This window comes from Orcinus orca, chromosome 14 (assembly GCF_937001465.1).
Source record: "Orcinus orca chromosome 14, mOrcOrc1.1, whole genome shotgun sequence".
Classification (NCBI taxonomy): domain Eukaryota; kingdom Metazoa; phylum Chordata; class Mammalia; order Artiodactyla; family Delphinidae; genus Orcinus; species Orcinus orca.
This window is the reverse complement of record NC_064572.1, coordinates 87,724,985-87,752,796: the sequence shown is the minus strand read 5'-3', so window position 1 is coordinate 87,752,796 and position 27,812 is coordinate 87,724,985. Positions and strand designations below refer to the sequence as shown.

General features: G+C 47.8%; 2 protein-coding genes across 13 annotated transcripts in view; one reads left to right on the top strand and one right to left on the bottom strand.

Annotated features, from left to right (window-relative positions):
• Window positions 1–6,988, top strand: part of EBF3 (EBF transcription factor 3) — a 117,067-nt gene extending 110,079 nt beyond the window's left edge. For 2 of the 10 annotated variants that reach the window (XM_033420715.2, XM_033420716.2), the window contains exons 13-17: window positions 618–795; window positions 1,774–1,962; window positions 2,466–2,555; window positions 3,625–3,737; window positions 4,821–6,988. In XM_033420715.2, coding sequence (XP_033276606.1) covers window positions 618–795; window positions 1,774–1,962; window positions 2,466–2,555; window positions 3,625–3,737; window positions 4,821–4,838 — 588 coding nt within the window. In that variant the 3' untranslated portion in view covers window positions 4,839–6,988. Of the gene's footprint in view, window positions 1–617; window positions 796–1,773; window positions 1,963–2,357; window positions 2,556–3,624; window positions 3,738–4,820 lie in introns of all 10 variants that reach the window. The other 8 variants (XM_033420710.2, XM_033420712.2, XM_033420717.2 and 5 more) reach the window with 5 other exon arrangements.
• The window catches only part of MGMT (O-6-methylguanine-DNA methyltransferase), a 344,622-nt gene continuing 321,845 nt past the window's right edge, over window positions 5,036–27,812 (bottom strand). The window contains exons 6-7 of one of the 3 annotated variants that reach the window (XM_049696969.1): window positions 11,322–11,507; window positions 5,036–6,988 (exon numbers count right to left, since the gene is read on the bottom strand). In XM_049696969.1, coding sequence (XP_049552926.1) covers window positions 11,337–11,507 — 171 coding nt within the window. In that variant the 3' untranslated portion in view covers window positions 5,036–6,988; window positions 11,322–11,336. Of the gene's footprint in view, window positions 11,508–27,812 lie in introns of all 3 variants that reach the window. The other 2 variants (XM_049696968.1, XM_049696971.1) reach the window with 2 other exon arrangements.

Here is a 27,812-nt window from a genome sequence, read left to right as displayed (position 1 = left end):
CACCCCCACCCCCGCCAGGGTGACCACGACCTTGGATGGCCAGCTGGCCTGGGTCCAGCGTGGGCTTCCTGGGCACACGTAGCCTCCCGAGCGTCCCATGGGGGGAGCCTCTGTCCGCCCGTTCGTGCCCTCCCACTGCGTATTCGAGTAGAAAATTACCAGTCAGTGCCGGCAATGCAAAGCAGAGGGGCTTTCTCCAGGAAGAACCGTGTCACGGCCCGTCCAGTGGATTCAGTGGTGGGCAGACTGGGGCTGCTGGGGCTCGGGGGTCCCTGGGGAACAGAGACTCGGGGGGACTTCCCTCTGGACGTGGCCCCGTGCCTCTGACCCCAAACCCAGTGCCTTCCGTGCTGCCCTGGCCCCGTGCATCCCTCAGGGGCCTTTGCGCCGTGGGTGCAGGAGGAACAGATGGGGTATTAAAGTGTTCTCCTGAGGGAGGTTCTTTTCCCGTTAAAAAATACGTTCTGTCACAGTCTGGACCAAGCGACGGTGGGGTGCCCCTACGGGTTGCCCAGCAGGGCCAGGTGGAGGGCGCTGGGACTGTGCCCCCGGGGGGGTCTGTGGGCTGGGGGCAGGGGGCCGGCCTGGCCTGGGTGTGACGGCCGCCTCCGCCCCAGGAGATCATCCTGAAGCGGGCGGCTGACATCGCCGAGGCGTTGTACAGCGTCCCTCGCAATCACAACCAGATCCCCACCCTGGGCAACACCCCCGCACACACGGGCATGATGGGTGTGAACTCCTTCAGCAGCCAGCTAGCCGTCAACGTGTCGGAGACGTCACAAGCCAACGACCAAGGTACGCCGCGCGGGCCGCCCCTTCCCCAGACGCCCAGCTGGGATGGTGGGACTTAGCTGCTGCGGCTGACTGTGCCCTGAGGCCGGCGGGGACGTGGGCAGCGCCCCGGGCTCTGCAGCTTTGTTCGGAGAGGCCCTCGGGCAGAGCATGCTCAGGGAACCCAGGAAGCTGAGGCAGCGGCCACAGTGGCTGCCACGCGGCTTTGCTGGTATTTGCTAGCCGATGCCTTGAACTGATTCCTAAGGGGCTTTGCTTTCCTGGAAAGGCTGGGATAAGCCCTAGGAGAGCTGTGACGTAGGGAGCCGCGGACCCTTCCTGGATGCGCTGCACAGGGGTCGGGGGTGGGACTTGGTTTCTGAGACTGGAAGGAGCACACGGAGAGAAGCGCTGGCTCCCCGCCCGCACCTTATCCTTTTCCGGCCGCTCTAAAGCCCGTGCAGGCCGTGATCTCAGAAAACGCCTCCCCGTACGCCGCTCGGCTTCCGCTCACCCTCACCCCACGGCGGGAGCGAGGCTCCTGCTTCCCCTCCCCACGCCGACAGAAATAGCAGCCGTAGACATGAAGGCCCCAGAACAGCCTTTCCTGGGGACTTACGGCCACAAACAGCTCTCCTTGTCAGCCGTGGCATTTGAAGGTCTGCAGAGGCCGAAAGCTCACCTAGCGCGGGGGGACGGCCCAGGAATCGCGCCGTTGATAATTGCTTCTAAAGAGGCACGTGAAAGCCGCTGACGGTTAGATCGAAGTGCGCCTGGGCCGGCTGCCGAGGCCGCCGGAGACAGGACGGGGCTCGGCGAGGATGCTCGAGCAGGGCTGGCGTGACACGGTTATTTGAGCTGGCGAGAGGCGCTGGGGCTGGAGGAAAGCATACGGTCAATTAAAAGCGTTCAATAGATGATAGAGGTTTGCGGGGAAACCCCCCCCCCAAGTGTCTCTCCCTGATAATAATGTTATTTTTGGCCGGGGGGGGATTTTAACAGTCGGCTACAGTCGCAATACAAGCAGCGTGTCCCCGCGAGGATACGTCCCCAGCAGTACTCCCCAGCAGTCCAATTACAACACAGTCAGCACTAGCATGAATGGATATGGAAGTGGCGCCATGGCCAATCTAGGGGTCCCGGGCTCGCCTGGATTTCTTAATGGCTCCTCCGCTAACTCTCCCTACGGCAGTAAGTGTCTGTTTTTGTCACCCGTCATCACACAGATTCATATTCGCTGCAAAGTCAAATGTGTGCGTTGCTTGGATGTTCTGTGGTGTGAGCTACTGGATAAAAGGAAGGGTGGCTCTGGAGGCTGGGCGTCCACGTGACGACAGTAAATTGACCTAAAACGGGCCCCACGCGGTCACATTGGAAACCCAAACAAAATCGGCACCAAATGGGGCCGCCCAATTGGAAACGAAAAGTCCAACGCGAGAGTTTGCCTGTTATCCAGAGAGTGGCCAAGCCAGAAACATCTCGTGCTTGCTCTGTTGGCCCGACGCTCCAGGCGAGGCCCTGGAGCTCTCTTTGTCGTGTGGCCGTGCCCGGCGTCGCGCGTCCTGACCATGTTTGCTTTGTTGCAGTAGTGCCGTCCAGCCCTACCATGGCAGCCTCTTCGGTCACCCTCCCTTCAAACTGTAGCAGTACACACGGCATTTTCTCATTCTCACCTGCCAATGTCATCTCTGCAGTGAAACAAAAGAGCGCCTTCGCGCCCGTGGTCCGGCCCCAAGCCTCCCCTCCTCCTTCCTGCACCAGCGCCAACGGGAACGGACTGCAAGGTGAGGGTGCGCGCTGGCCTGAGGCCGTGGCCTGGGAGCGCCCGGAGGGCCCCGGGGCAGGCCAGGCTGGGCCGCAGGGCTGGAGTGAGGGGCTCTCCCTGGGGGGCGGGAACTCCGACCTTCCCCCGGGCCCACCCGCGGGCTGCCGGCAGGGCGGCCCTGGCTGTTGCATGTTCTCCTTCGTCTGCCGCAGTGCGACACCCACCCCCCAACCCGGTGCTCCGGGAAACGACCCCCACCTCGTTCAGTCCCCACAACCGGATTCTTCCTCTTGGTGGATGAAACCCGTTTCCTCATCCTTCCAACGTGACTTAAGTGTCCTCACGGTAAAGCGGCCCATACCTGCAGGGAGTGGAACCTGCAAGGGAAGGAAAACGGGCCGTGGTGAAGGCAGCGGGGCCCAGGTTGCGTCCCGTTCAGCCCAGAGCGTGGGCAGGTGCAAGCCTGTCGCTCCCCTGACTCACAAGGCAGTGGGACAGCCTCAGGCCTGGGGTGGTGGGTCATGGTGCCGCCTGCAGCGCCCACCTCGAAACTGGCCCGTTCTCACTGTCCCGAGCCTGAGCCTTTATTCGCAACCTGGTCTAACGCACCACGGGGCGCACGGGGCTGCGTTGTCCCCGGAAGGGCGCGTGCACCTAGACCCGGGGCTGTGCGTGCACCAGTGCTGCACGGGAGTTGGTTTTCCAGGAGATTTCCTTCAAAGACGCGAGAGGGAGAAGGTCCCGCCCAAGGGCAGCGGGAGGCCCCGCCTGGCACAGCTGCCCAGAGACGGGGCCGCGCGGAGCGGGCGCCCAGCGCCCGCCCAGTGCTGGGGCCCTCTGGGCAGTGGCCGGTGGTGCGAGTGGCAGGCGGGGCTGCGTGAGGGCCCCTAGGCCCCGTGAGCTTGCACGTGGCTCTCGGTGACTGACTGAGGCCCACAGGCTCTGAAATTAATTAAGTGGCCGTCATCTGGCCTCTTTCAGACACCACCTTTGGTATATGCTCCTCCCGGTGAAAACCAAATCCAGTTACTCCTTTAAAAAAATGAATCCATTCAACCAGTATTTACTGAGCGCCTACTATGTGCCAGGCTCTCTGCTGGGTGCTGAGGACGCTACCGTGGAGAAGACAAACTGGCCCTTTTGTGAAGTCGGTGGCATATTTCACTTTGATGAACTAATGCTCAAAAAAGGAACTGGAAAGGTATCAGTGATTTGAAATAATTGTCTGCACAACACCTGTTAGCGTGAGAGGGACGCCCAGCCCCGAAGGGCCGCCGACTGGCCTGCAAGCCAGCAGCGGTCACCAGACCACAGGCGCTTAAGAGGCGGGTGGCCGGGTGCCACGGCCCCGCCCGCCGTCCACCCGGTGCCAGGGCCCATCGAGAGGTGGCGCCACGTAAGCCGTGTGCACACACACAGCTCTTCCAAACCATAAAGTTGTAACGGTGAGTCGGAGATAAATTAATAGCGCTGAAATTAATGAACTGAGAAATTGAAGCTCCCATCACTACGTGAACAGACGTATTAATATGTTATACGTAAGTTAATGAGAATGATCACTCTGACAAAAATTGAACAACACTAAAGTTACAAGATTTTAGATGACATCTGTACCCAGAGTTCACTGGGAAGCACCTGCTGCACTTGGCATCTTGGCCCAAGTTTCTCTTTCCCTCCAAGAAGAGGAAGGACGCGCTCCCTACGGTGGAGCCGTGACTTGTGTCTCTTGAGGGCCCTTGGCCCTGAGATTGCAACCAGGTGGGCTGTGAGTGGCTTTGATCTTGGCAGGTCCGCGACTCACCATTACGATACAGAACGATCAGCGGAAGGTCCAAGGCAGGGGCTGAGAGCAGAGGGGAACCCGAGGTGTGTCCAGTTTGACTGACTTAGGGAGCGAGAGCCGGCCTTGGCTGGCGTCACAGAAGTGACCGGGTTGGTTCGGCATCTGTCGACGGAGGTGGCCTCCTGGGGGGGGGGGGGGGGGGGTCTGGGCCTCCGTCTGCTATAAGCCAGCCACTGACGTGTGTGGGCAGCGGCCCTTTCACACCCGGAAAGGCCAGAGCCTTTCCCTTTGCCACGTGAGGTCGTTGAGGCGAGGACCCCGGGGACCTGTCCCCCACGAGCACCCCACACCCCCTGAAGTAGGTGCCTTAACCGAGCCCACGGCTGGTTAATGGAGATTGTGCAGACCCACTGTCACTGCCGACCGAAGCCCAGGGAGGCCCCCCCCCCAGCCCCCCACCCCGGTGAGAGGCGCCCCTGACCTGCCCCCTCTCTCTTTCAGCTATGTCTGGGCTGGTAGTCCCGCCAATGTGAGGGGCGCTTGTTACCTCCCGCCGCGCCCAGCATCCAAGGACGGACTTCAGGGGACACGTTAGTACATAAGAGGTGCTGATGGAGACCGTGTCTTCAGTACATCAGCAGCGGTTGAAATGCTACAAAAGACTTTGTTTAAAGATTTTATTTAAACTATTAAGAATCAACACACAAACGACGTACTTCTTCATGAACAATTCCATTTTATTGACTGAACTTTTCTCATATTTTCACATTTCTCAGTCCTGAAGAATAAGAACAAAGCGATGCCTATTTTGTATAAAGTTTCTGACTCCGTCTTGGCTCTGTCTAGTACTTGCTATGTGTTGGGAGAAACTTTGTGAATGCACCATTTTGATGATCATGAAACACTGATGAAAAACGCCTCCAAACATTTTTCTGTACTCATACTTAGATTCACAATGGTTGTGTATCTCTATAATGTGAAATATTTTTTTGTGGTGACAAAAGGGGGCCAAGGAGGTCTGAGCCATCAAACTGGAAGAAAGGAAGACTATATGAGTAGGAGAATTGGGGTGGCAGGGGGGGAGGGAGGGTTTATCGTTGCTTAACTTCATCTTAATGAAACGGAACTTTGTAACTTATTGTAGTTAGAAATTGTAACTTTGATATTGAATTCTCTTGCCTTCAACAAGCACACTGACAGAGGAAAAAAAAAAATGCTACTGTCTGTTGGTTAAAATATTCTCCCACTGCTAGAGCTTCCTGTTAAGCAAGTGTGATCTGCGACATTTTTTTCAACTTTTGCTAGCACTGTATACTATTGCATTCTTAGGCTACTGTGAGGTCCATGTTTCTTGTACCAGAAATTGTCCTTTTGACTTCTAGATCCTTCTTCCCTGATGTGTTTTGTATGTGGTTATAAAATTGTAGACTTTTGTGATTTTGCCAAAGTTGTAGCTAAATATTTATACACTTGTCTTGAATTTTTTTCAGATCCACTTAAATATTTAGGGGAAAAAAACGAGTTTTATTCCTTATGCGTCTTGTAAGGAATAAAATGGTCTCCATTCAACACTTACTTACTTTTCCATGAACACTTGCTGTCGCTAAGGGACTTTATTTTGTAACATATCAATTATAAATATTGTATTTATCTTTGAAATTTTGTACACTGCTTTTCCCACCATTTTCGGTTCCTTTTTCTTGTCTGCGTTGGTTTTTGATCATGGCCTGGTGTTGTGATGCTGGGGAAGAGCATTAAAGCCAAGAACTGTTTGATCTGTTTCGTTCAGTGAACCAACATCCTTGCATTTCATTTGTACTTCCAAAATTTGCTCTTGTTTGTTTAGACTTTCCGTCCTTTTTTTGTTTTTTGTTTTTTGAGGAAAAGTCAAATTCATTGTTTATTTTTATATTATTTTTAAGTTATCTGAACAAATACTTTTGAAGAAAAAAAAGTTTGCTGTATAGTCACAACAAAACGGTGCCACCCGCTGTGACAAACCCTCGTAGATTCCATGCATGTGGAGCGGCCACGAAGAGGCGACACCGTTGGGGCTGTGTCCTCCTTCTGTTTTATTTTTTTTGTAGAATGTAAAAAGTCATTTCAGCTGCCACCCATGACTTTGCCACATAGCTGAACTGTGTTTACTGGAAAAATTCAGAGGCCTAAAGTTTAAAATAAAATTTACTTCTGATGTTTTAATGAAAATGTTTGCCACATTAACTTCTCTGATGCCTTAAAAGTGGACTTCTTTAAAGAACCTTTGTGCTGTTTGATCACAGGCTTACCCCACAATTGTTAATCAGTATTTCATTTGGAGATTTACGGTGTAAAACACGCACACGCACACGCACACGCCCGGAGACCCCTGTGTCGCTCCTTTCTGCATCTGGTTCTGCTGTGTCCTGTGTCCTCCCAAGCCCACCTCTGACTCAGAGAGGTTTCAGGGGACCCACAATCACCCCTCGTTTAAAATTCCTTTTTAACAATACGTTTTTTGTGGTCAGAACCCAGCAGCGCTGTCTGTACTCTTTAAACTGGATAATGACCTCCTTCAGACACTGTACCTGTTAGTGCCAAACTTGCCGTGAGACCAAGAGGGTCGTTTCTTTTTTCCCTTTGCAGACACAGCACAGCAAACGGTTTGCAAACTGCAGCAGAAATCAAATCTGAAACAAAAAGGAGGGACTTTAAAATTTTTTCTTGACAGAAACCAAAACAAAACAATGCAGGACTTAAGAAAGTGTCCATTCAAGGGACTAAATCAAAGGATCAGAACGTCCCCAGGGGTTAGCGGGTCACACTCTGGCCCTGCGACCAGCCTGAGGAGTCACTCTGGAACTCTGTTGCCTCCGTTTTATTTTGTATAAGTAAGGGTTTGACCTAAAAATGAGCTCACGTGTACACGTTAAGGACATTCGCAAGTCTCCTTGTCCCTGCACTTGGTTTGTGTTTTAGATTAATTAGTCGCCCTCATGGCTTCATCGTCTCAAAACTGAGCGCTCCACTAAATGGTAGATTTTACTGTTAAAAACCCTACAATAAGATTGTTTTATCTGTACATTTTTTCAGATATTTAACTGTATAAAAATGTTCATTTTACACAATATTTAATTAAAGTATTTCTTGTCTGTGAATTTCACTGGGTAATTTGATCTGTTTTGATTATTAAAATGGCTTTGCTCAACACGCAACAGTTACATTGGCCGGGTGGGTGGGGTTGATCTGCACTCCCAGAGCTCCCTTGGCCAGGATGAAAATGGTTCATAGAAGAACCTTCTCCAAGGTTATCTGCCCTCAAACGCTCATCTAAGCTGCACGGAGAGTTCCTTGTAGTTACTCAGATGCCTCTGGTCCCCAGAGGGGCCACCTGTACGTGTGTTGCACGCCCGCCGGCACATGGGAACACGACTGTGGGTCAGACCTGGGGGCCACAGCAGCACTGTGGCCCATAGACAGTCTCGAGACTCGCTGGGGGCTTGGTCACCCCCACCCCTGCTCCAGGCCCTCCTGCCTCAGCCCCTGCCTCTGAACTGGAGGACTGGCAGGTAGAGGGCAAGCATTCTGGCTACTCCAGACATGTGCTCCTCTGTCCCTGTCACCGTGCTCCACCGGGACAAGATCCAGCTCAGAAAGCTCCGGTTGGACGGGCAGGCACCAGGGCTCCGGACACCAGTGCCACTGAACCCTGACCTGAGGGACACCGTCGCCAACGGCAGGCCCACGGCCGTGGTGTGACAGGCCCCATGCACTGCGCCGGCCCCTGGGCCGCACGGAGGTGTGGCCAACGGCAGGGCTCTAATGAGATGCGCCGTCAGCACCGGGGCTCTGATTTTTGCAGCTGTGCTCAGCTCCTGTGCCTTTTCAGCAGCACCACTCCGTTTCATTCTGTAGTTTTCATTTGCTCCTCAATGAAAGGCTGGTTTTGCATGTTTTGGCTTGCAGCTCTCCAACACATACACATAAGTGTGATCCAAATTAGTACTCACAAATGTCATCTTAATTACTTGTTCTGCCGAGCAAAACAGGGAATGATTATCCAAAACATAAAGAAACTTGTGAATACCTTTTTCTCCTGTCAATGACCATCAGGTTTCTCTGACTGCATTCTCGTTTCAGCCTTAAAGAGACAGCGAAGAAAGAGGCTCATGGGGTACAAGGCTGCAGCCAGCCCCTCCCCCCCCAATTCCCCTGCGTGCTGGGCACCAACCTCACCTCCTTCCCCACTCTGAGCCGGTGCCAGCGATGCCTGCTCAGGGGCGTGGCAGGGGCTGCCGCTCTGAGCTGCTCGCCTGGGCCCTGTGACCAGCGGGGAGGGAAATTATTTTATGTTTGTGTTTTGAATCCGAACTGAGAACTGCATTCTCGCCAAATGTGTGCCAATTACTGTCAGGCCACCTTCCAGGGTCTTCCAAGCTTTTAAAGATTATTCAAAGCACTTGAAATGGGCTTCAATCTAATGCCTCATTTCATTGCATTAAACAGCCTAGTTAATAAAGAATCGATATATTCAAAGGGCAAGGTTATCTTTTGTCTATAAGGGGTGGTGTCATTCTGAACCTTTTATAGTTCAAATGCTGAAAAAGACCTCATGAAATCCATACTCATCAAGCGGGTCAACGGGGGCAATAAAGAGGCCCCCGAAAGGAGGGGCGCCCGCCCTCCCCCAAAACAGCCCCGGCCTTATCTCCCCGCCCGGCACCCAGAGAAGTCCTCAGAAAATGTCAATTTCTCATCAAGACAAGAGGCTGCGATGATCACTTTTTCCAGAGAATACACACAATTAAGAGAATGCAGAGGGGCGGCTGCGGCGGGATTTGTGGCTCCTTCTGTCCCCAGGAGCTGCCAGCTCCCTCCCAGCAGATAACAAGAGTTGTTGATAACTCAAGTGTCAATATGCCAGAGAGCGAGTTTTGAATGTGAGTCCTTGTGCTCTGAGCCCGCCCGGCCGATCCCAGGCCCTGATAACGGCACAGCTGCCAACGGACACCCTGGGTTGGCCCTCACAATTAACGCGATGAATAAATCACACAAAGGAGTCGGGATGCTTTATACTCGGTGAGACAATCCCCTGCTTTACCCTTCAAGGATTCCTTTTATGTTGGAATAAGGTTGCTTTTAATGAAATTTAAACTCATCAGAGGAAATCAAAAACCTCCAATCAGATTACAAATTGATTTTTTGGTCATTTGTCATCCCCAGTATAGGGCTGTGGGTTTCACGGGGAGCGGGGCTGCCGGTCCGGGTCTGGGGAGCCAGCACGCACATGGCTCCCAGCCCCCGGCCTGGGGACAAACGGATAGGCTCTGGACCCCGTGCAGACTCAGACGCGGTCTCCCCACCGCCCGGGTCTGGCAAAGTGGACCCACGACAGCAGCAGGTGCCCGTCAGCTCTGAGTCCAGCTGAGGCTTAACCCGGGGACATCCTCGGCGGAACCCACAGTCATGATCCGCTGAGGGCGGCCAACAGAGACACGTTCTCTTGGGATTGCAGTGAGTTTTGGTTCGTACCCGCCACGCCCTGGATCTGCTCTGTGTCACCCCACGTGGAGCCACGTGGAGTATGCCCTACACCCCAAGAGCTTACGATGTGGGGTGGAGAGAAAACGCGGCCAGTCCCACTTGGCCATCCAGTCGGAGCCCAAGCGTTCACTCCTGAGCACAGCCTGCCCTGGGAGTTCTCCCAGGGGTCTCCTGTTGTACCCTGGAAGGACTCTGGGTTTTCTGAGGACGAGCCAAGGCCGTGCTTTCCTCACCTTCCTATCTCTACATCGAGGGCACCCGGTCGAGGCTGCGGTGAACCACCGAGCATCTGGGACTTAGTGTGGGTGTGTCGGAAGGATGGGGCTCCGGACAAGATCAGGGTAGTCACTACTTCAGCACAGAAGTGAACATCACTTGTGATTCAAGATTCCTCAGAAACCACCTCTTAAAATACAATTTCTCAGCGAGCAGAATACCCAACACCTTTCCAAATAGCAGATAAGCATCGTGCCTCACTCACATGTGGCACCGGAGGGTCGAGGGACACCTGTCACAGGATCCTGTCTGGCCGACCCATGGGGCTCTGTGGGGGATCTGGCTCCCCTCTCTCGGGTGACAACACTTCAGTTTGCAGGGGGCAGGTGACCGGCCCAAGGTCACAAGGCTGGAAGGACCAGGGCCCGATGCCAAACAAAGTCTCCTGTCTCCAAACCCTCTGTTTTTTCCCGATTTAGGCTTCAGAGACCTTCAGGAATTAATGAGAGAGAGAGAGAGAGAGGAAGAGCGAGCGAGGCCATCTGGATGGAGTGAGAACCACCATACCTCCCTCCCAGCCAAGTCAGGAGGGCACGTGCCCCAGGGCTCGAGGGGCCTGGCTCAGCCAGGCCACCTGGACAGGCTGCGAGATGGAAACTGGTCTGTCCGGCCCAGTATCAGCTGGAGCTCAGGATACAACCAATGTCACCGGTTCACAGACCCGAAACCAAGGGCAGAGGCTCATGTCCCCGGGGCCTTTGCAACATACAGGAGGCCGGCCAAGAGCTGCTCCCGAGTGCTTCATCCCTGCTGTTCTCAGGTCACCTCATGGTCCACAGGTGGACCCACATGGCTGGGGAAACTGGACGCCTGTGTGTACCCGGTGCCTCTTGGGTCCACGTGGCATGTGCAGTGCAGGCAGGGGAGCCATTCACCCGGCGCACGGACAGGAAAGGGACAGGCTGGGGCCACCGAGGCAGTGCCAGAGGGACTGGACTGCAAGGGCTGAGCCCTTTGGCCAACACCCAGCCAGGGCGCAGTAAAAGCTTGTCACCATTCCAGATGACAATGGGGACAGGACAAGGACATGATGAACGGAGAAGGTCTGGGTGGTAGAGTCAGAATGAACCACAACAGTCAGAGGCACTGGGCAGAACAGAAACGAAGGATCAGAAGCAAACACCGGCACAGCACGCATCACCCTGCCCCTCAGACCACGCCCACCGCCGTGCTGATGGTGGCCATGGACCACAGCTCACTCACCTGACACGTTCCCTCCTACAAGGGACCGAGCTCTTCACTGCCTTCTTCCACGACTGTGGGACCAGCAGGACCCAGGCTGGCATGGGGCTGCAGACACCAGGGGAGACAGAAAGGGTCCTGCCACAAAGGGTTCACCTTCTCAGTATGCGATGAGGTTTTGCAAATCAGCAAGAGTAGATGGACATTCTGGAGAAAAATGGGCAAATTCACAGTCAGTACAAGTGATCAGTAAACTGGGAAAACATACTCACCCTCTCTTAAAACTGCGTATCAAATTAAAGTGAGATGAAAAAGTTTTTTCACGTATTAAATTAGAAAAGATTTTTCTTAAAAGCTAATACTCAATCCTCCTGATGGAGAAATGGGCATTCTTAGAGTTGTAGAAAGAAGAGCAAACCAGTGCAACCCTTCTAGAAATAAATTTGACATTGTATCAAGAGACTTAACAATGTTCATATTCTTTGACCCACCAATTCCACTTCCAGGAATCAATCTTAAGGAAATGATCAGAGATTAGACAAGACTTTAAGTGCAAGACTGCTCACCATAGTAATATTTATTTAAATAAAAAACTGTAAAGAACCCAAAATTCTAAAAATAGGAATTGTTCATTGAATTATGGTATAGCCATATAATCGAATACTGTATATTCTATTAAGCTATTAAGATCATGTTTTTGAAGTACATTTAATGAAATGGTAAATAGTAATGACATAAAATTAAGTAAAGCAAGCATATAATACTGTAATACATAATTCGAATTTGTAAATTCCTATGTAGCGAGAAGGTAAGAAGGAAAGACATATGTATTTGGAAAGAATATTAGAATTACAGCAACAGCAGGCATACTTGGGAGGTGAAAGCTTCATGTTACATGCATGCTTTCCAAGTTTTCTGCCAAACAGACATGCAGGGTCCCGGGGAAAACCCTCCTGTGCTACCGACTCACCACCCTGCCTCTTGCTGCCAGTAAGGAGGCAAAGGGCACCTCGTCTGGAGACAATCCAGTTGTCCTAGGACACTGAGGCCGGAGGTACTGCGGGTATTGGCGTCACAAGGCCACGTGGAAGTAGAGTTGAGACTGACATAGTGGCAGGAGACCAGAGACCAGGAAGCGGGTCCACCCTCTGAGAGTGCAGGACTGGAGAGGTGCACGGAGGGGCGGAGCCTGCGGCCACAGGGTCAAGAGAGACAGGACCCCAGGGAGAGATTCCCATGAACCCCAGCTCAACTCCCTGGCTCCTGGCTCTCCCAGCATCTTTTGGGGTCTGATACTAACTTCACTTTTACTTGAACTTCCTTGAAGGGATTTCTGTTGTTTGCAACCAAACCATTATTGACCAAATTAGGGAGAAAAATTATTTTAAAGTTAGTGTTATAAAAAAACTAAAAGAACTTAAAAAGTATTAAATTTAATAAGTGAAATGTAGCAAGACTGATGAATACAAGGTCAATATACAACCATATTTCTATAACAATGACAGTTATTGGAATTTTTAAAATGATACAGTTTACAATATTGTAAAAATATCAACAGCTAGAAAGAAAGCTACCAAAGTTATGCAAGATGTCTGCACAGGAAACCATAAAATTGTTGAGAGAAATTTTTGAAAATCTTAATAAATGGACGCATACACCATATTCATGGATTGGAAAACTACGTACTGAAAAGATGCCAATTCTCCCTAAAATGATCTATAAAGTCAGTGTAATCTCAGGCCCCTCTTCCAAATACCACCACGTTGGGGGTTAGGGCTTCAACATATGAACTGGGCGGGGGCAACACAAACATTCAGTCCCTAACACTGTGCAAAGAAGATTTCTTATGACACTACAGTAATTCAGACAGTGGGGTGCTGGAACGAGACTAGACAAACGACCTAATGGGTATAAAGTTCAGAAGCAGACTCCACGCACACGGTCATCTGATCTGTAACAAAAGTGACACTGCAGTGCAATGGGGAAGGGTGGTCTTTTCCATGAGTTGTGCTGAGTGTGTGGATATGCACACGGTAAATGAAGCGACTCCCCCCTCACACACGCAAAGTGCAAACCAGGATGGTTGGGGACGCTAAGATACAATGACTCCCCAGCTGTAAGAAAGAGAAGAATAGTTTCAGGCACAAAGGAAGAGGCAGTGTTAAAATCAAAGTCATGAGAACTCCTAGGACCTCTGAAATAGCAGTAAGATGCAGTGATGAGAAGCCATCTGTCTGGGTGGCTGGTGAGGGCTGGGACTTGCAGGAGGCAGGAGGGCCTTTAAAGGTCGAAACAAAAGCCAAACCCAATTCCCTTCCATCTAACACCTCGGGTTTGTTCACCTCAGTCTGCATCAATGCCACAGACAAGGTAGAGACCTTGAACTCTGCACCCGCTCTTGCAGGGAGTTGGTAGAGCAGGCATTCTGAAAAGATCAGCTGTCCAGAAGCCCTCGAGATGCCTTCAGAAAGACTTATGAAAGGTCTTTATCCCTGAAAGAAACTTGAAAAGATCTAAGTAAATGGAAAGCATCCCATGTCCATGGACTAGGAGACAATACTGTTAAGATGACAATGCTCCTTAATTAACTTACAGATTCAATGGAGCCCCTTTCAGAATCACAGCTGGCTTCTTCACAGAAACCGACAAGGTGATCCTGAAGTTCATACGGTACTGATTGCACAGGACCCCAAACAGCCAACCATCTTGCAAAAGAAGAACCAAGTTGGAAGACTCCCACTCTCCTATTTTAAAACTTACTACAAAGAAACAGAAATCAAGACAGTATGGTGCTGGCATAGGCTAGACATACAGATCAATGGAACAGAATTGAGAGTCCAGAAATAATCCTACATATCTATGGCCAACTGATTTTCAGCAAGGGTGCCAAGATGATTCAATGTGAAAAGAATAGTCTCTTCAACAAATGGTCAATGGGAGAGCCACAAAGTGAAAGAATGAAACTGGACTCTTACCTCACACCATATACAAAAATTAAGTCAAAATGGAGCAAAGGCCTAAAGGTAAGAGCTAAAACTATAAAACTCTTAGAAGAAAACACAGGAGTATCTTCATGACTTCAGATTTGACAATGAATGTGACACGAATTTGGCAACTGTACAAGACACAATAGATGTGACACATCTTAGATGTGACACCAAAAGCATGAGTCACAAAAGAAAAAAATGGATAAAACAGACTTCATCAAAACTAAAAACACCTATGCTTCAAAAGACACTATCAAGGAAGTAAAAAGACAACCCACAGAATGGGAGAAACTATCAATACTTGAAAATCATATATCTGATAAGGGACTTGTATCTAGAGTACAGAAAGAACATTTACACTTACAAATAATAATAAGACAAATGACTCAATTTAAAATTGGGCAAACGATGTGAATAGACATTGCTTCAAAGAAAATACACAGATGGCCAATAAACACATGAAAAGACGCTCACCACCACCAGTCATCAGGGAATTGCAAATCAAAACCATAATAAGATTCCACTTCACACCCACTGGGATAGCTATAATGAAAAAGTCAGACAGACACAAGTGTTGACGAGGATGTGGAGAAATAAGAACCCTCATATAACTGCTGGCAGGAGATGGTGCAGCCACTTTAAACAGTCCAGAGGTTTCTCAAATGGTTAAAAACAGAGTTACCAGTATTTCCACTCCTAGGGACACACCCAAGAGAAACGAAAATACATTCATGCAAAAACTTGCACGTGAACATTCATGGCAGCATTATTCATAACAGCCAAAAGGTATAAATAACCCAATGTAAATTATGAATGGATTTTTAAAATTTGGTATAGTCATACGATGAAATATTCTTCAGCCATAAGGGGAATGAAGTGCTGACACATGCTACAACATGGATGAACTTTGCAAACATTACGCTAAGTGAAGGAAGCCAGTCACAAAAAACCATGCTATATGTTTCCATTTATAGGAAATGTCCAGAACAGGCAAATCCACATAGACAGAAAGTAGATCAGTGATTGTTTAGACCTGTGGCACATGAGGGGTTAGGGGATGACAGTTACAGAGACATGGTGGGGGGGTTTCTTCCTGAGACAATACAAACATTCTAAGATTGACTGGGGTGATGGTTGTTCGTATCTGTGAATATATTAAAAACCACTGAATTGTACATTTTAAATGGGCGAATTGTATGGTATGTGAATTACTTCTCAATAAATTGTTATAAAGAAGTCTTGTGGTTGTATCAAAGCATCAAAAAAAAAAAAAACAGTATTGCTTTCCATTGAGAACTACTCTTAAGGTTTTTGGTCTTCTGGGGAAACTGTATTTCCTGGAGAAAGCTGCTAGGACTCAAGTCCCAGGTCAGCACAAGGGAACCACTGGATTCCTTGCAGTCTTGCCCCTGTGTGGGGCAAGGGTCCCTCCCACCCGTCTGCTCCCCGGGAGGGGCCGCTTGGAGTCCACACACCTTAGAAGGGGAGGCAGTCACATAGGACCCTACTCAGCATCTCCAGGCCACGGAAGTCAAGATCATGTCCCTCGACTCCTGCCTGGGGTGAGGCAATGCAGGTCCAGGTCCCTGCCCGCCCCAGTCTGGCCCTCCATGGCCCAGATGGGATGGTCTGCCCCAGCCCTGGCCTACATTCTGCCTGGTTCGTTCCTCTCAAGGCTGCTCGCAAAACACCCATACACAGGGTGCCTCATCCAGGGTCATTCCTAAGTTAGATTTTTCTTAAAGGAAAAGAGAAAATTCCTTTAAGGATAGTTTTTAAAAACTGTTTCAACAGGTTCCAAACATTCCAGAATACTCAGTCCTACTTTTTTAAACCTCATTGCCCTGTTTCTCAGATTTCTTTAGAACTTGTCTCGTTAAGACGGATATCAGGAATCTCAATGGATCCCACTCCTGCCACCCTGGTCTGAGCCGCATCAGCGCTTCCCTTGTTCAAGGTTGAGCCTCCTAACCAGTCCCGCTGCTTCTCCTCCTGTACCGGCTCTCCTTCAGCACAGCAGCCAGAGGGCCCTTTAACAGTAAAGGCAGACCACCTTCACCGCAGGGGTCCCCTTCCAATGCCACGAGGACACACAGTCAGCCACGCCACCGGTCACGCCCCACTCCCTCTCCAGCTGCCCAAGCTCCAGGGCACTCACTACCATACATCCCTTGAACACGAACTCCTGTCTGAGGCTTCGCACCTCTCCTTGGAGCTCTCTTCTGCAAAAGCATCTGCTCTGCTCCCCTCACAGGGGTCTTGCCCCCATCCCCAGGGAGGGGTCCCTGCTGCCCCATCTAAAATTGACACCCCACCCCAACCATCACCCACATGTCTCCCCCCTCCCTTTTATTTAATCCTTCCCCTTGGCATTTACACCATTCACTAAAGTATAGGCTTTACTTCAGTAACTTGTATTGTCACCCACCAGACCACAAGCCTTGAGGAGGAGGCTTGTCTGCTTGGATTACTGCTGCATCCCCAGCGCCCCAGCTTTTGTAAACCAAACTTTCAAGGACACAGTATTCTCCAGCATGTCTTCAACCTCGGTGGCGGCCCATGAACTTGAACAGGAAACAAATCCCATCTTTACTTCCACTAACTTCCACAAAGTTTAGCGTTTCCTTCCATTATGAAGATAGGCGACAAACCACAGTCATTTCAGCAGTTCCAGGGACTTTTTGCAGAGATGCTGAAAGACTGTTTATGGTTATCATGACTTCAGAATTCTGGTAATTAAGAGACCCACTGTTAGATCTTGTTATTTAATATTGAAGAAGCACTTATATAACAATATCACAGATTTGATTTTTTAAAATTTTGGTAACTATTCAGTAGAATTAATTTTCTTTGTAACCACATATGTTTTATTTTATGTATTTAAAAACATAGTTCTGAGAAAGGGGTGTAGGGGTTTCGCCAGGCTGACACAGGGGTCCACAGCACAGAAGAGAGAAGGGAACCCTGGACTGAGGCACCTGCTTCTATGCTCAGGATATGTGATTTAATATGGGTCCAAGTTGGCCTGCTGAGAATTCAGTTTTTTTCATTATCTAGTAGAGTTTTGCTCCATAGCGCACAGGTTTTGTGTTAGTTTATAATATACCCTCTTCAAAGTAACAGAACAACAAGAAAAGAACTCCTGAGTCAGACCTACAGCCTCCCTGGGGCCAAATGGGCCCCAGAGTTTGCGGAGGCCTCACTGTGGTCCAGGTCCTGGGCCGACGCGAGACAGGCATTAAGTAGATAATAATCCATTTTTTCTTGCTTTCTTGTAATCCAGGCTTATTGTGAAAATAAAAGCAATGAACACGGGTTGGGAAGACAAGGTTAATCCTCCTTTATCCCAGCTTTGCCTAAACCTCTCCTCTTGCCAAGTAGATACATTTTTACCAATGGGCTGTCACTCTTTTTTAGACCTTGTTCTAAGGACTTTAGAAATAGACATTTCCATGTAATTAAAAAAAAAAAAACCCTAACACGATCATCATTTTTATATTGCTCTGCATAGCATTCCCTCAATAACCTTCCCTGACGGTGCACACGGGGATCCAACCCGTTCTTTCCAGTGGCTGAAGAGAACTCTACTGTAGAGATGAAAGCACACCTATTTAACCAGCCCCCTGCTGAAAAGGTTCCTATTCTTTGCTACTGAAAACAACGCTATAGCAACAAAAAGTATACAATGAAAACAATTTAAAGGTATTATTTTTAAAAAGTTGTTCAAAACTGGTATACTGAAAACCACAAAACATAATGGAGAAAAGATTAAAAGGTCTAAATAATTACAGGGATATATATTATATTCATGGGTTTTAAAAAACTCAGTAGTATAAAGAGGTAAATTCTCCCAAAATTCATCTGTAGATTAAACACAATAAAAATATCAGCAGGTGTACTTTTGTGGAAATTAACAAGCTGATTATAAAATTTATACAGACATGCAAAGGGTCAAGGATAATCAAGGTAATCTTGAAGAAACATAAAACTGGCAAACTCAGACCATCAGCTATCAAGGCTTATTTTCAAACTAATAACTGATGCAGTGTGTTATTGGTACAAGGATACATCAAAAGTCCAGAAACAGAACCACCCATGTGACAAAGTGAGGTTGGGTCAACATGTGGTACTGAGTCAACTGGCTCTGTCTCCCGAACAAAATAAACCTTGAACCCCTACCTCAGACACCACACAAAAATCAAGTCCACACAGATCTGTAGCTAAATGTGAAAGATAAAACAACAGCATTTTTAGAGGAAAACACAGGAGAATATCTTTATAAACTTGTGACAAGCAGAGATATACTAAGCAGGACACAAAACCTTCAACCATAAAATAAAAAACTGATAAATTTGACTACATTAAAATTAAGAAATTCTGTTCTTCAAAGTGATACCTTTAACAGAATAAAAAGGCAAGCCACAGAGTGGAAGAAGATATTTGCAAGATATATAACTGACAAAGAACTCATATCAGAATATAAAGAACATCAATAAGTAGAAGCAGACGGATTAATAGAAAAATGGACAGAAGACTTGAAAAGGCAATTCACAAAAACCGGATATTCACATGGCCAATAAATTTAAAAAAGATGCTAAACTTCATTAACCATCCGGAAAAAGAAAATTAAACCACAAAGTGATACCACTACACCTCCACCAGAATGGCTAATTATGAAAGTACAGACAATGTCTTGCTTTGGGGAATACGTGCATCAATGGGAACTCTTATGCACTGCTGGCGGGAGTGTAAATTGGTACACATACTAGGGTAGACACTTATCTACTGAACACTGAAGGTTACAACTCAGCAACCCCACCGCTAGGCATTCGCCCACAGAAATGTGCACACACACTCACTAAAACACACCAACGGCAATGTTAACAGCAGCACTATTTTAACACCTTTACTGAGGTATAATTGATATACAAAATATGCACATATTTAATGTACATAATTTGATGAGTTTGGATATATGCACGTGTCTGTGAAACCATCACTGTAACCAAGGTATCCATCGCCTCCCGAAATTTCCCTGAGCAGCACTATTGTTAATAGCCCCAAACTGGAAACACCTCCATCAGGATCAAAACAAGTAAGTAAAACTGTGGCACGTTCACACAATATAAATATTCTATACAACAGTGAGAATAAATCTTCCATCACTATGTGCATTCACTTGGATGACTCTCACTAACGTCATGTCAACTGAAAGAAGCCAGGCACAAAAGAGAACACATCATCTGATGTCCATTCATATAAAGTTCAAAAGTGCAAAATGTGAGTCAGTGGTGTGAAAGGTCAGAACTGAGGTTCCCTTGGGTGGGGGAGTACAAGGGATTCTGCTATGTTTACTTTGTACAAAGCCACAGAGCTCAATGCTTACGGTTCTTGAGTTTCTTAGTAATAACGTTATATTTCAATAACAAGTTTACATAAAAAACTAACAGAGAACATTCTTGTATTTATGTCTTTGTGCACAAAGCAGTATTTCTGCATGGAGCAGTCCCTGAAGTGGTACTGTTGGTTCATTTTTTATTTTTTACCTTTATAAAATTTAATTTTTCTATATAACAAAGTATCAGAAGGAAGGAGTTTCCAGTGGTTCATTGATAATATGAGGTATATTCATATCTATGACAGGATTGGACACAGGGTGAAATTGGGCTTCAATGCAGGAACATGAAGGCATCTTCTGACACATAGGTAGCTCTGGAAATGGAAGAGCCTTTTCAGAGGTTGGTTCACTTTTTAAATGAACTTTAAATCTGGATAGGTATTGCCAAATACTCTCAATCACCAACACATAAGAAAATATCTATTTCTGGCAGTCCAAGCCACAGCAATCAGGCAAGAAAAAGAAAAAAGGCATCAGAATTGGGAAAAAAAAAAGGAAGTAAAAATGTCTCTATTTGCAGATGACATGATTTTATATATAGGAAACCCTAAAGACCCCACTGAAATTCTGTTAGAGCTAATCAACAAATTCTGTAAAGTTGCAGAATACAAAATCAACACACAAAAATGAGTAGCACTTCTGTAAACTAACAATGAATTATCTGAAAAATAAATAAATAAAACAATCTCATTTACAATAGCATCAAAACCAATAAAATACATAGGAATAAATGAAACCAAGGAGGTGAAAGATCTCTACACTGAAAGCTATTAAGATATTGATGAGAAAAAGTGAAGAAGACATAAATAGGTGGGAAAATATCCTGTGTTCATGCACTGGAAGAATTAATATTGTTAAAATGTCCATACTACCCAAAGCCATCTATAGGTTAAATGTCACTATCAAGATTTCAACAGCATTTTTTTTTTTTACAGAAATAAATAGGAAAAAAAATCCTAAAATGTGTATAGATAAAAGACCTCAAATAGCCAAGCAGTCTTGAGAAAGAAGAACAAAGCTGGAGGTATCACGTGCCCTGATTTCAAACTATATTACAAAGCCATAGTAATCAAGAGTATGGTAATGGCATTAAAAATAAACACAGACATCAATGGAGCAGCATAGACAGCCCAGAAATAAACCCATGTATATATGGTCAATTAATTTATGAGAAAGGACCTAAGAATATATGATGGGGAAAAGACAGCCTCTCCAATAAATGGTGCTGGAAAACTGGAAATTCTCATGTAAAAGAATGAAACTAGACCTCTAAATTATACCACTCACAAAAACTAACTCAAAATGCATTGAAGACTTAAAATGTAAGACCAGAAACCATAAAACTCCTAGAAGAAAACATAGGGAAAATTTCCTTGACATGGGTGTTGGCAACGATTTTTTGGATATGACACCTAAAGCACAATCAAGAAAATAAAAAATAAACAAGTGGGACTACATCAAACTAAAAAGCTTCTGTCCATCAAAAGAAATTATCAACAAAGTGAAAAGACAACCTACGGAATGGAAGAAAATGTTTGCAAACACATCTGATAAGGGGTTAATATCCAAAATATATGAGGAATTCATAAAACTCAATAGCAGTCCCCTCCCAAATAATACAATTAAAACATGGACCAACGAGTTAAACAGACATTTTTCCAAAGAAAATATTCAAATGGCTGACAGATACATGAAAAGATGCTCAACATTACTAATCATCAGGAAAGTGCAAATCGAAACCACAATGAGGTGTCCCCTCACACCTCTCAGATTGGCCATCATCAAAAAGACAGGCGATAACAAATGCTGGTGAGGATGTGGAGAGAAGGGAATCCTTGAGCACGGTTGGTGGGAATGTAAATTGGTGCAGCCATTGTGGAGAACAGTATGGAGGTTCCTCAAAGAATTGAAAATAGAGCTACCATATGATCTAGCATTTCCACTTCTGGATACATATCTAAAGGAAAAGAAGTCACTGTTCTGAAGAGCTACCTGCACTCCCATGTTCACTGCCACATTTTTTACAACAGCCAAGACCTGGGAACAAGGTAAAAGTGTCCAACGACAGGTGAACAAATTAAGAACATAATGGGAAAAATACATATAAATGGGAACGTGAGATACGTACATACATGTATATATAACAAATATATATATATAAAATGGAAATGTAAGATAGATGGGTATCTATATAATGGAATACTAGTATTTCATTACAGTAATCCAGTATAAATATATAATGGAACTATTCAGCCATAAAAAAATAAGGAAATCCTGCCCTTTGTGACAATATGGATGGAGCTTGAGGGCCTTACACTAAGTGAAATAGGTCAGACAGAGAAAGACACATACTGTATGATTTCCCTTAGATGTGACCAAACTCATAGAAACGGAGCAGATTTGTCTTGCCAGAGGTGGAGGGCTGGGGGAATTGGATGAAGGCGGTCAAATGGTACAAACTTTCATTTTGTAAGCTATAAGACAAATAAGTTCTGGGGATGTAATGTACAACATGTTGACTATGGCTAACACAACCATTCTGTATATGTGAAAGCTGCTAAGAGAGTAGATCTTAAAAGTTTGCATCATAAGGAAAAAATATTTTTTGTGACTGTGTGAAGTGATAGATGTTAACTAAACTCACTGTGGTAGTATTTCACAACATCTACATATATCAAATCATGGTTATACACCTTAAACTTACACAACATTGTATATCAATTATACCTCAATAAAACTGGAAAAAATAGAAGGAAACCAAAAATATCTATTTCACCACACCTTTACCCATAATAAATAATTCATTCCTGCCTGCATTTAAAAATATTTATTGTCATAAAAGGACAAATAGTTTATGATTCCACTCATATGAGGAACCCAGATTAGTCAAATTTATAGAAACAGAAAGTAGATGATGGGGCCAGGGGCTGGGGAGGGGAATGAGGAGTCAGTGTTTAATGGGGACAGAGTTCCAGGTTTGCAAGATGAAAAAGTCTGGAGATGGATCGTGGTGAAGGTTGCACAACAATGTGAATGTTGACTGCCACTGAACTGTACTCTTAGAAATGGTTAAAATGGTAAATGTTATGTATATTTTAGCAATTAAAAAAAATTTAAAAGTTTATTGCATGCCTATTAGGTGCCTGGCACTGTTCTAGGTGCTAGGAATATAGCTGTGAATCAGAGACAAACATGTACTGCTTCTGACAGACTTGTATTCCAGGGAAGCTGTTATCAGTCAAAATTTTTGCTAATATAATTGGTAACAATGTTATCTTACTGCTTTAATGGCATTGTTCTAGTTACTAGTAGGTTGAGTATATTTTCATATATTTGTGCACCATTTGTATTTCTTCTGTGAAGTGCCTGTTCATATCATTTGCTCATTCTTTTCTATTGGGTTGTTTGTCTTTTTCTTATTAACTTGCAGGAGCTCTTTGTATTTTATGGCTCTTACCTCTTTGCCTGTTTATATGTCCCAAATACCTTCTCTAAGTCATCGGCTTTGCTCTGGGCTGCTCTCCCTCTCTGTCCCTGCCCCGGCCACGTTTCTGGTTTCTGGTTCTTTGCTTCTGATGATGTTCCCCGTCCTAGGATTTACAAGCAAATTTTTCTTACATTTTATTCTAGTACTTTGATAGCTCCCTCCCGCCTCTGGTGGAGTCTTCTGGGTAGTGGTCCCATCGCCACTGTCCACCGCCCATTTGTGGGACATCTCTGTACCGGGAAAGGTGCAGGGGCCTGCTGGCCACCCAGGCAGGAGACGGCAGTGCCTCAGGCACCCACGTCTACTTTTCAGCATCTAGGTGGCGCCTCCTGGCTGCGCGTGTGGCCGCTCCTGAGTAGCTGGTTTGGAACTGGGCTGGAAGGTGGTTCACATGGTCAGAGCACCGGGCTTCAAACAGTACATCCTGCAAAGAAGGGCCGTCCAGGATCCTCCCTTCTGTGAGGCCACTCATGCCTGATCTTCCCAGACCAGCATTTGCCATGATCTGGTTCAGACACCAATAGTCTGAAGAAAGAATACAGCCTCAGGGGAACCTCAACAAATCAAGCAGGCCTTGAAGACGGCCTTGGCTGGCCATGCTGACCCCGCCTCTTCCAATCTGTCCTAAACAAGACACAGAAACGGGCAACACAGAACGCGTGAATGCTGAACACCACGGCAGAGGGTCAACCTTCTGCTAAATCCGGGAAGGCTTTGCCCTGATGGAAAGACGGGCGGGGTGGAGGTAAAATCACACGAAGGCGGGCCTCTCTGGCCCTGCTGGGCACACCCTGGACGTGCCTCGTGATGCAGGGACCAGCTCAGAGGGAGCAGAGGGCTCCGGCCCCATGCCCACGCCACAGATCAGCCTCGTCCACTAGGAAGGGACCACAGCCACACTCCCCATCCACCTCCTCTAGTCTTTATGCGTCGATTCGAAGATGTGCTTGGTCACCGGCTGGGAAGGAAGGAGAGTGGGGAATCTAGCCAAGGTGACCAGCCTTCTGGGAGGCGTATTTGCCAACTCAAGCACTGGAGGCCATGGCCGGGGTAGGACAGTGCCTGCTGGGAATGGCGTGTGTTTTGAATGGGCTATTTTTTTTTTAATTTAAATTAACATTTATTAAAATATTTGAGTAATATTAATAACATTTTTTTTGAAGATGTTGGGCGTAGGAGTTTATTAATTAATTTATTTTTGCTGTGTTGGGTCTTCGTTTCTGTGCAAGGGCTTTCTCTAGTTGTGGCAAGTGGGGGCCACTCTTCATCGCGGTGCGTGGGCCTCTCACTGTCGCGGCCTCTCTTGTTGCGGAGCACAGGCTCCAGACGCGCAGGCTCAGTAGTTGTGGCTCACGGGCCTAGTTGCTCCATGGCATGTGGGATCCTCCCAGACCAGGGCTCGAACCCGTGTCCCCTGCATTAGCAGGCAGTGAATCGGCTATTTTTTAAAACTATCAGTTTTAGGTTCACAGCAAAATTGAGCGGGAGGTACAGAGATGCTCCGTACGCAAGCACACACAAGCACAGCCTCTCCCATAATGCACACCCCCACTGGAGTGGTACGTTCTGTTAAAATTAATGAACCTCAGGCTTCCCTGGTGGCGCAGTGGTTGAGAGTCCACCTGCCAATGCAGGGGACACGGGTTCGTGCCCCGGTACGGGAAGATCCCACATGCCGCGGAGCGGCTGGGCCCATGAGCCATGGCCGCTGAGCCAGCACGTCCGGAGCCTGTGCTCCGCAATGAGAGAGGCCACGACAGTGAGAGGCCCACATAACGCAAAAAAAAAAAAAAAAAAAAAAAAAATTAATGAACCTCCACTGACACATCATGGTCACCCAAAGTCCAGAGTTTACGTTAGGGTTCACTTTGGCGTCGTACATTTGATGGGTTTGGACAAGTGTATAATGACATGCAGCCACCATCACAGAGGACAGTTTCACTGCCCCGAAAACCCTCTGTGCCCTGCCTGTTCTCTCTCCCCAGTCCCTGGCAACCACTGGTCTTTTTACTGTCTCCATAGTTTTGCCTTTTCCAAAACGTCACATAGGTGGAATCATGCAATAAGTAGCCTTTAGAGATTGGCTCCTTTCACTCGGAATACGCACTGAAGCTTTCTCCTCATCTAGTCACCTCGAGAGCTCATGCCTTTTCAGCGCTGATAGTACGACACTGTCTGGATGCACCAGTTTACTAAGCCATTCACCTCATCTTGGCTGCTTCTGAGTGTCAGCAGTTATGGGTAAAGCTGTTATGAACATTCCCAGGCAGGTTTCTGTGTGGACACGTTTTCAGCTCTTTGGGTAACTACCAAAGGGTGTGACTGCTGGATCATACGGCAAGAGAAGGTTCAGCTTTGCGAGAAACTGCCACACTGTTCTCTCCAGCAGTGACTGTGTCCTGTGCCTACACGTACTCACCCGCCGGCGAGCCAACACCGCTTCTCGGGCCTCATGTCCGTCAGCACTGAGGGGCTAAAGCTTCGAACACGAGGAAGGCCAGCCCAGCCTGCAAGGGGCCCCAGACCTGGCAGGAAGACAGTTGCCGGCATCGTGGCGACACCAGGGCCCCTCGCCCCACCTGAACGTGCAATTCCATCGCAAACACCCATGGTCCTGGATGTAATGCCAGTGGCAGCTGGAGTAGCTAGAAGACTTTTCAGAGGAAGGCCTTTTAAGCATCAAACTGAAGAAATGAGTCAACAGATCTCCCGCCTCTGATGGCCCTGACAGGTACGCGGCGCTGACTGCTTAGGTGACAGACGATGAAACCTGCAGCCGCAGAGGACGGGAAAAATTAACTGCCGTTCATGAAACTGGACCACAAGTTGCCCATCGGAAGCAGTATTTCACGGTTCGGTTTTCCTTCTGCATTTAGTCACGGAAGTGGCATTGCGGGCTCTGGGAGGAGGGGCGGGTTCTCGGCGTGACGTCTGCCGCTTCCCCACCAGCACTGAGTGGCCGGTGCGGCAGCAGGGATGAGAAGTGGTTCATTTTAAACTCTAATGGATTTACACAAAGACCATTCTCTTCATTCTTCTAAAACCCAAGCCCTAATTATCTCGGTGCCTGGGGGCCTTGGTGGTACAGCTGCAAACACCACACCACGTAGCTTTGCCGTATGAAAATTATTTTCTTCCTAAAAGGACATTATTTCTTCTGCATGTGGGCCAGACTGTGCCTGTACTCCAGCTCTGAACCCACTCAGTGTCTCTAGGGGCCGAGCATGCACCCCTCTCCCCCCACGCGGTGTGCAGAGCCCTCGACTGGGTCCGACGCGGGGAACTTCACGCGGAAGGGGATGATGGATGTTGGGTTGTCCGGGCTTTGCTCGGTCCAGAAAGCTCAGGGGGGCAGTTGAGAGTCAGACGTGGGCAGGAGTCAACCCAGCGCTTGCTGTGACGGAGAAAGTGATGCCAACCGTTGCTTTTTCTCCTAGAACTTTTCTAATCGGAATGGATCTCGCTGTCAGGAAGGCTGGAGGCCATTAGAAGTGAGCTATGGCGAAGGTGATTTCCTGGCCACGTGGACCGGTAGGGCCTGGTGCACTTGGACTCGGCTTTTTTTTTTTTAGTCAAACAAGAATCAATATTTAAGATTATGCAATGTCCAAACCAGCCTGAAGTAACTGCCAATCCAAGGACAAGAGCTGGATAATTTAGAGCAAGGAATCCATTTTTTTTGAGAGGGGGAAGGGACAAAGCAAGATTTAAGCTTTTTATCTTGGGCTGAACTTTTCTCCTCCATTCTTAATGGCACCAGACATAAATAAACCATCCATTTTGTTTTGTACGGACGGTCTGTACTTTGCACAGACTCTGAGCAAACGACAGGCCAGTTTTAGATCCTGACCACAGGTCTGAGCCGTAACCACCTTGTAAACAACACTCATTTACGTTTTTCCAACTTACAGCGCTGTCCTTGAGCCCAATCAAAATCTGCCCTCTTATTCTTTTGCCCCTACAATCAGCAGAGAAAGCCTTTTTATTGTCAGCTACTAATGGTTCTTCTGTACCATATTTTTAATGTGAAGATTAAATATTTATAAATGTCTCGTCAATAGCATCCCGTAACTGGCCCTCCCGAAGCCGCAGACGTGGGCCGTGCACACGCACGCAGAGTCAGGGGCCGCGGGCCATGGGAGCAGCAGCACGGGCTGTAGCGAGCACAGCACCTGCTGTCACCGGGACCTGCACTCTCATTGCCGGCCAGGGCCTGTTTCTCAAGAAGCCTGCGTCACAGCCAGGCTTTGTCCCCAGTTACCGGGATCACTGGCCTCTGCCACCCTAGAGGTGACCCCCCAGGTGACCCACCTGGACACTGTCCGTCTCAAGGTGTCTGCAGGAGGAAGCCAGGAAGCACCGCCTCTTCCCCGCCACCTGGAAGTGGAGGGCAGCAGGAGTCGGAGTCTGATGGACAAACCAGCGGGGGGCCGGGCACGACGCTGTGCACAACTCTGCAGCGGCAACGGGAGGGCCACGCGGGTCCTGAGGGGACGGGGCGGGGGCCCTGGGCACTGCCACGGGGCCACGTCCAGCACGGCTTCAGCAGCCTTCTCTAGGCCTGGCTCGAGCCCTCGGTGAGCGGAAGTTCTCAGCCCTGAAACAGACGGGCCGGGAGAGAGCCATGGGCCTGGGAAGTG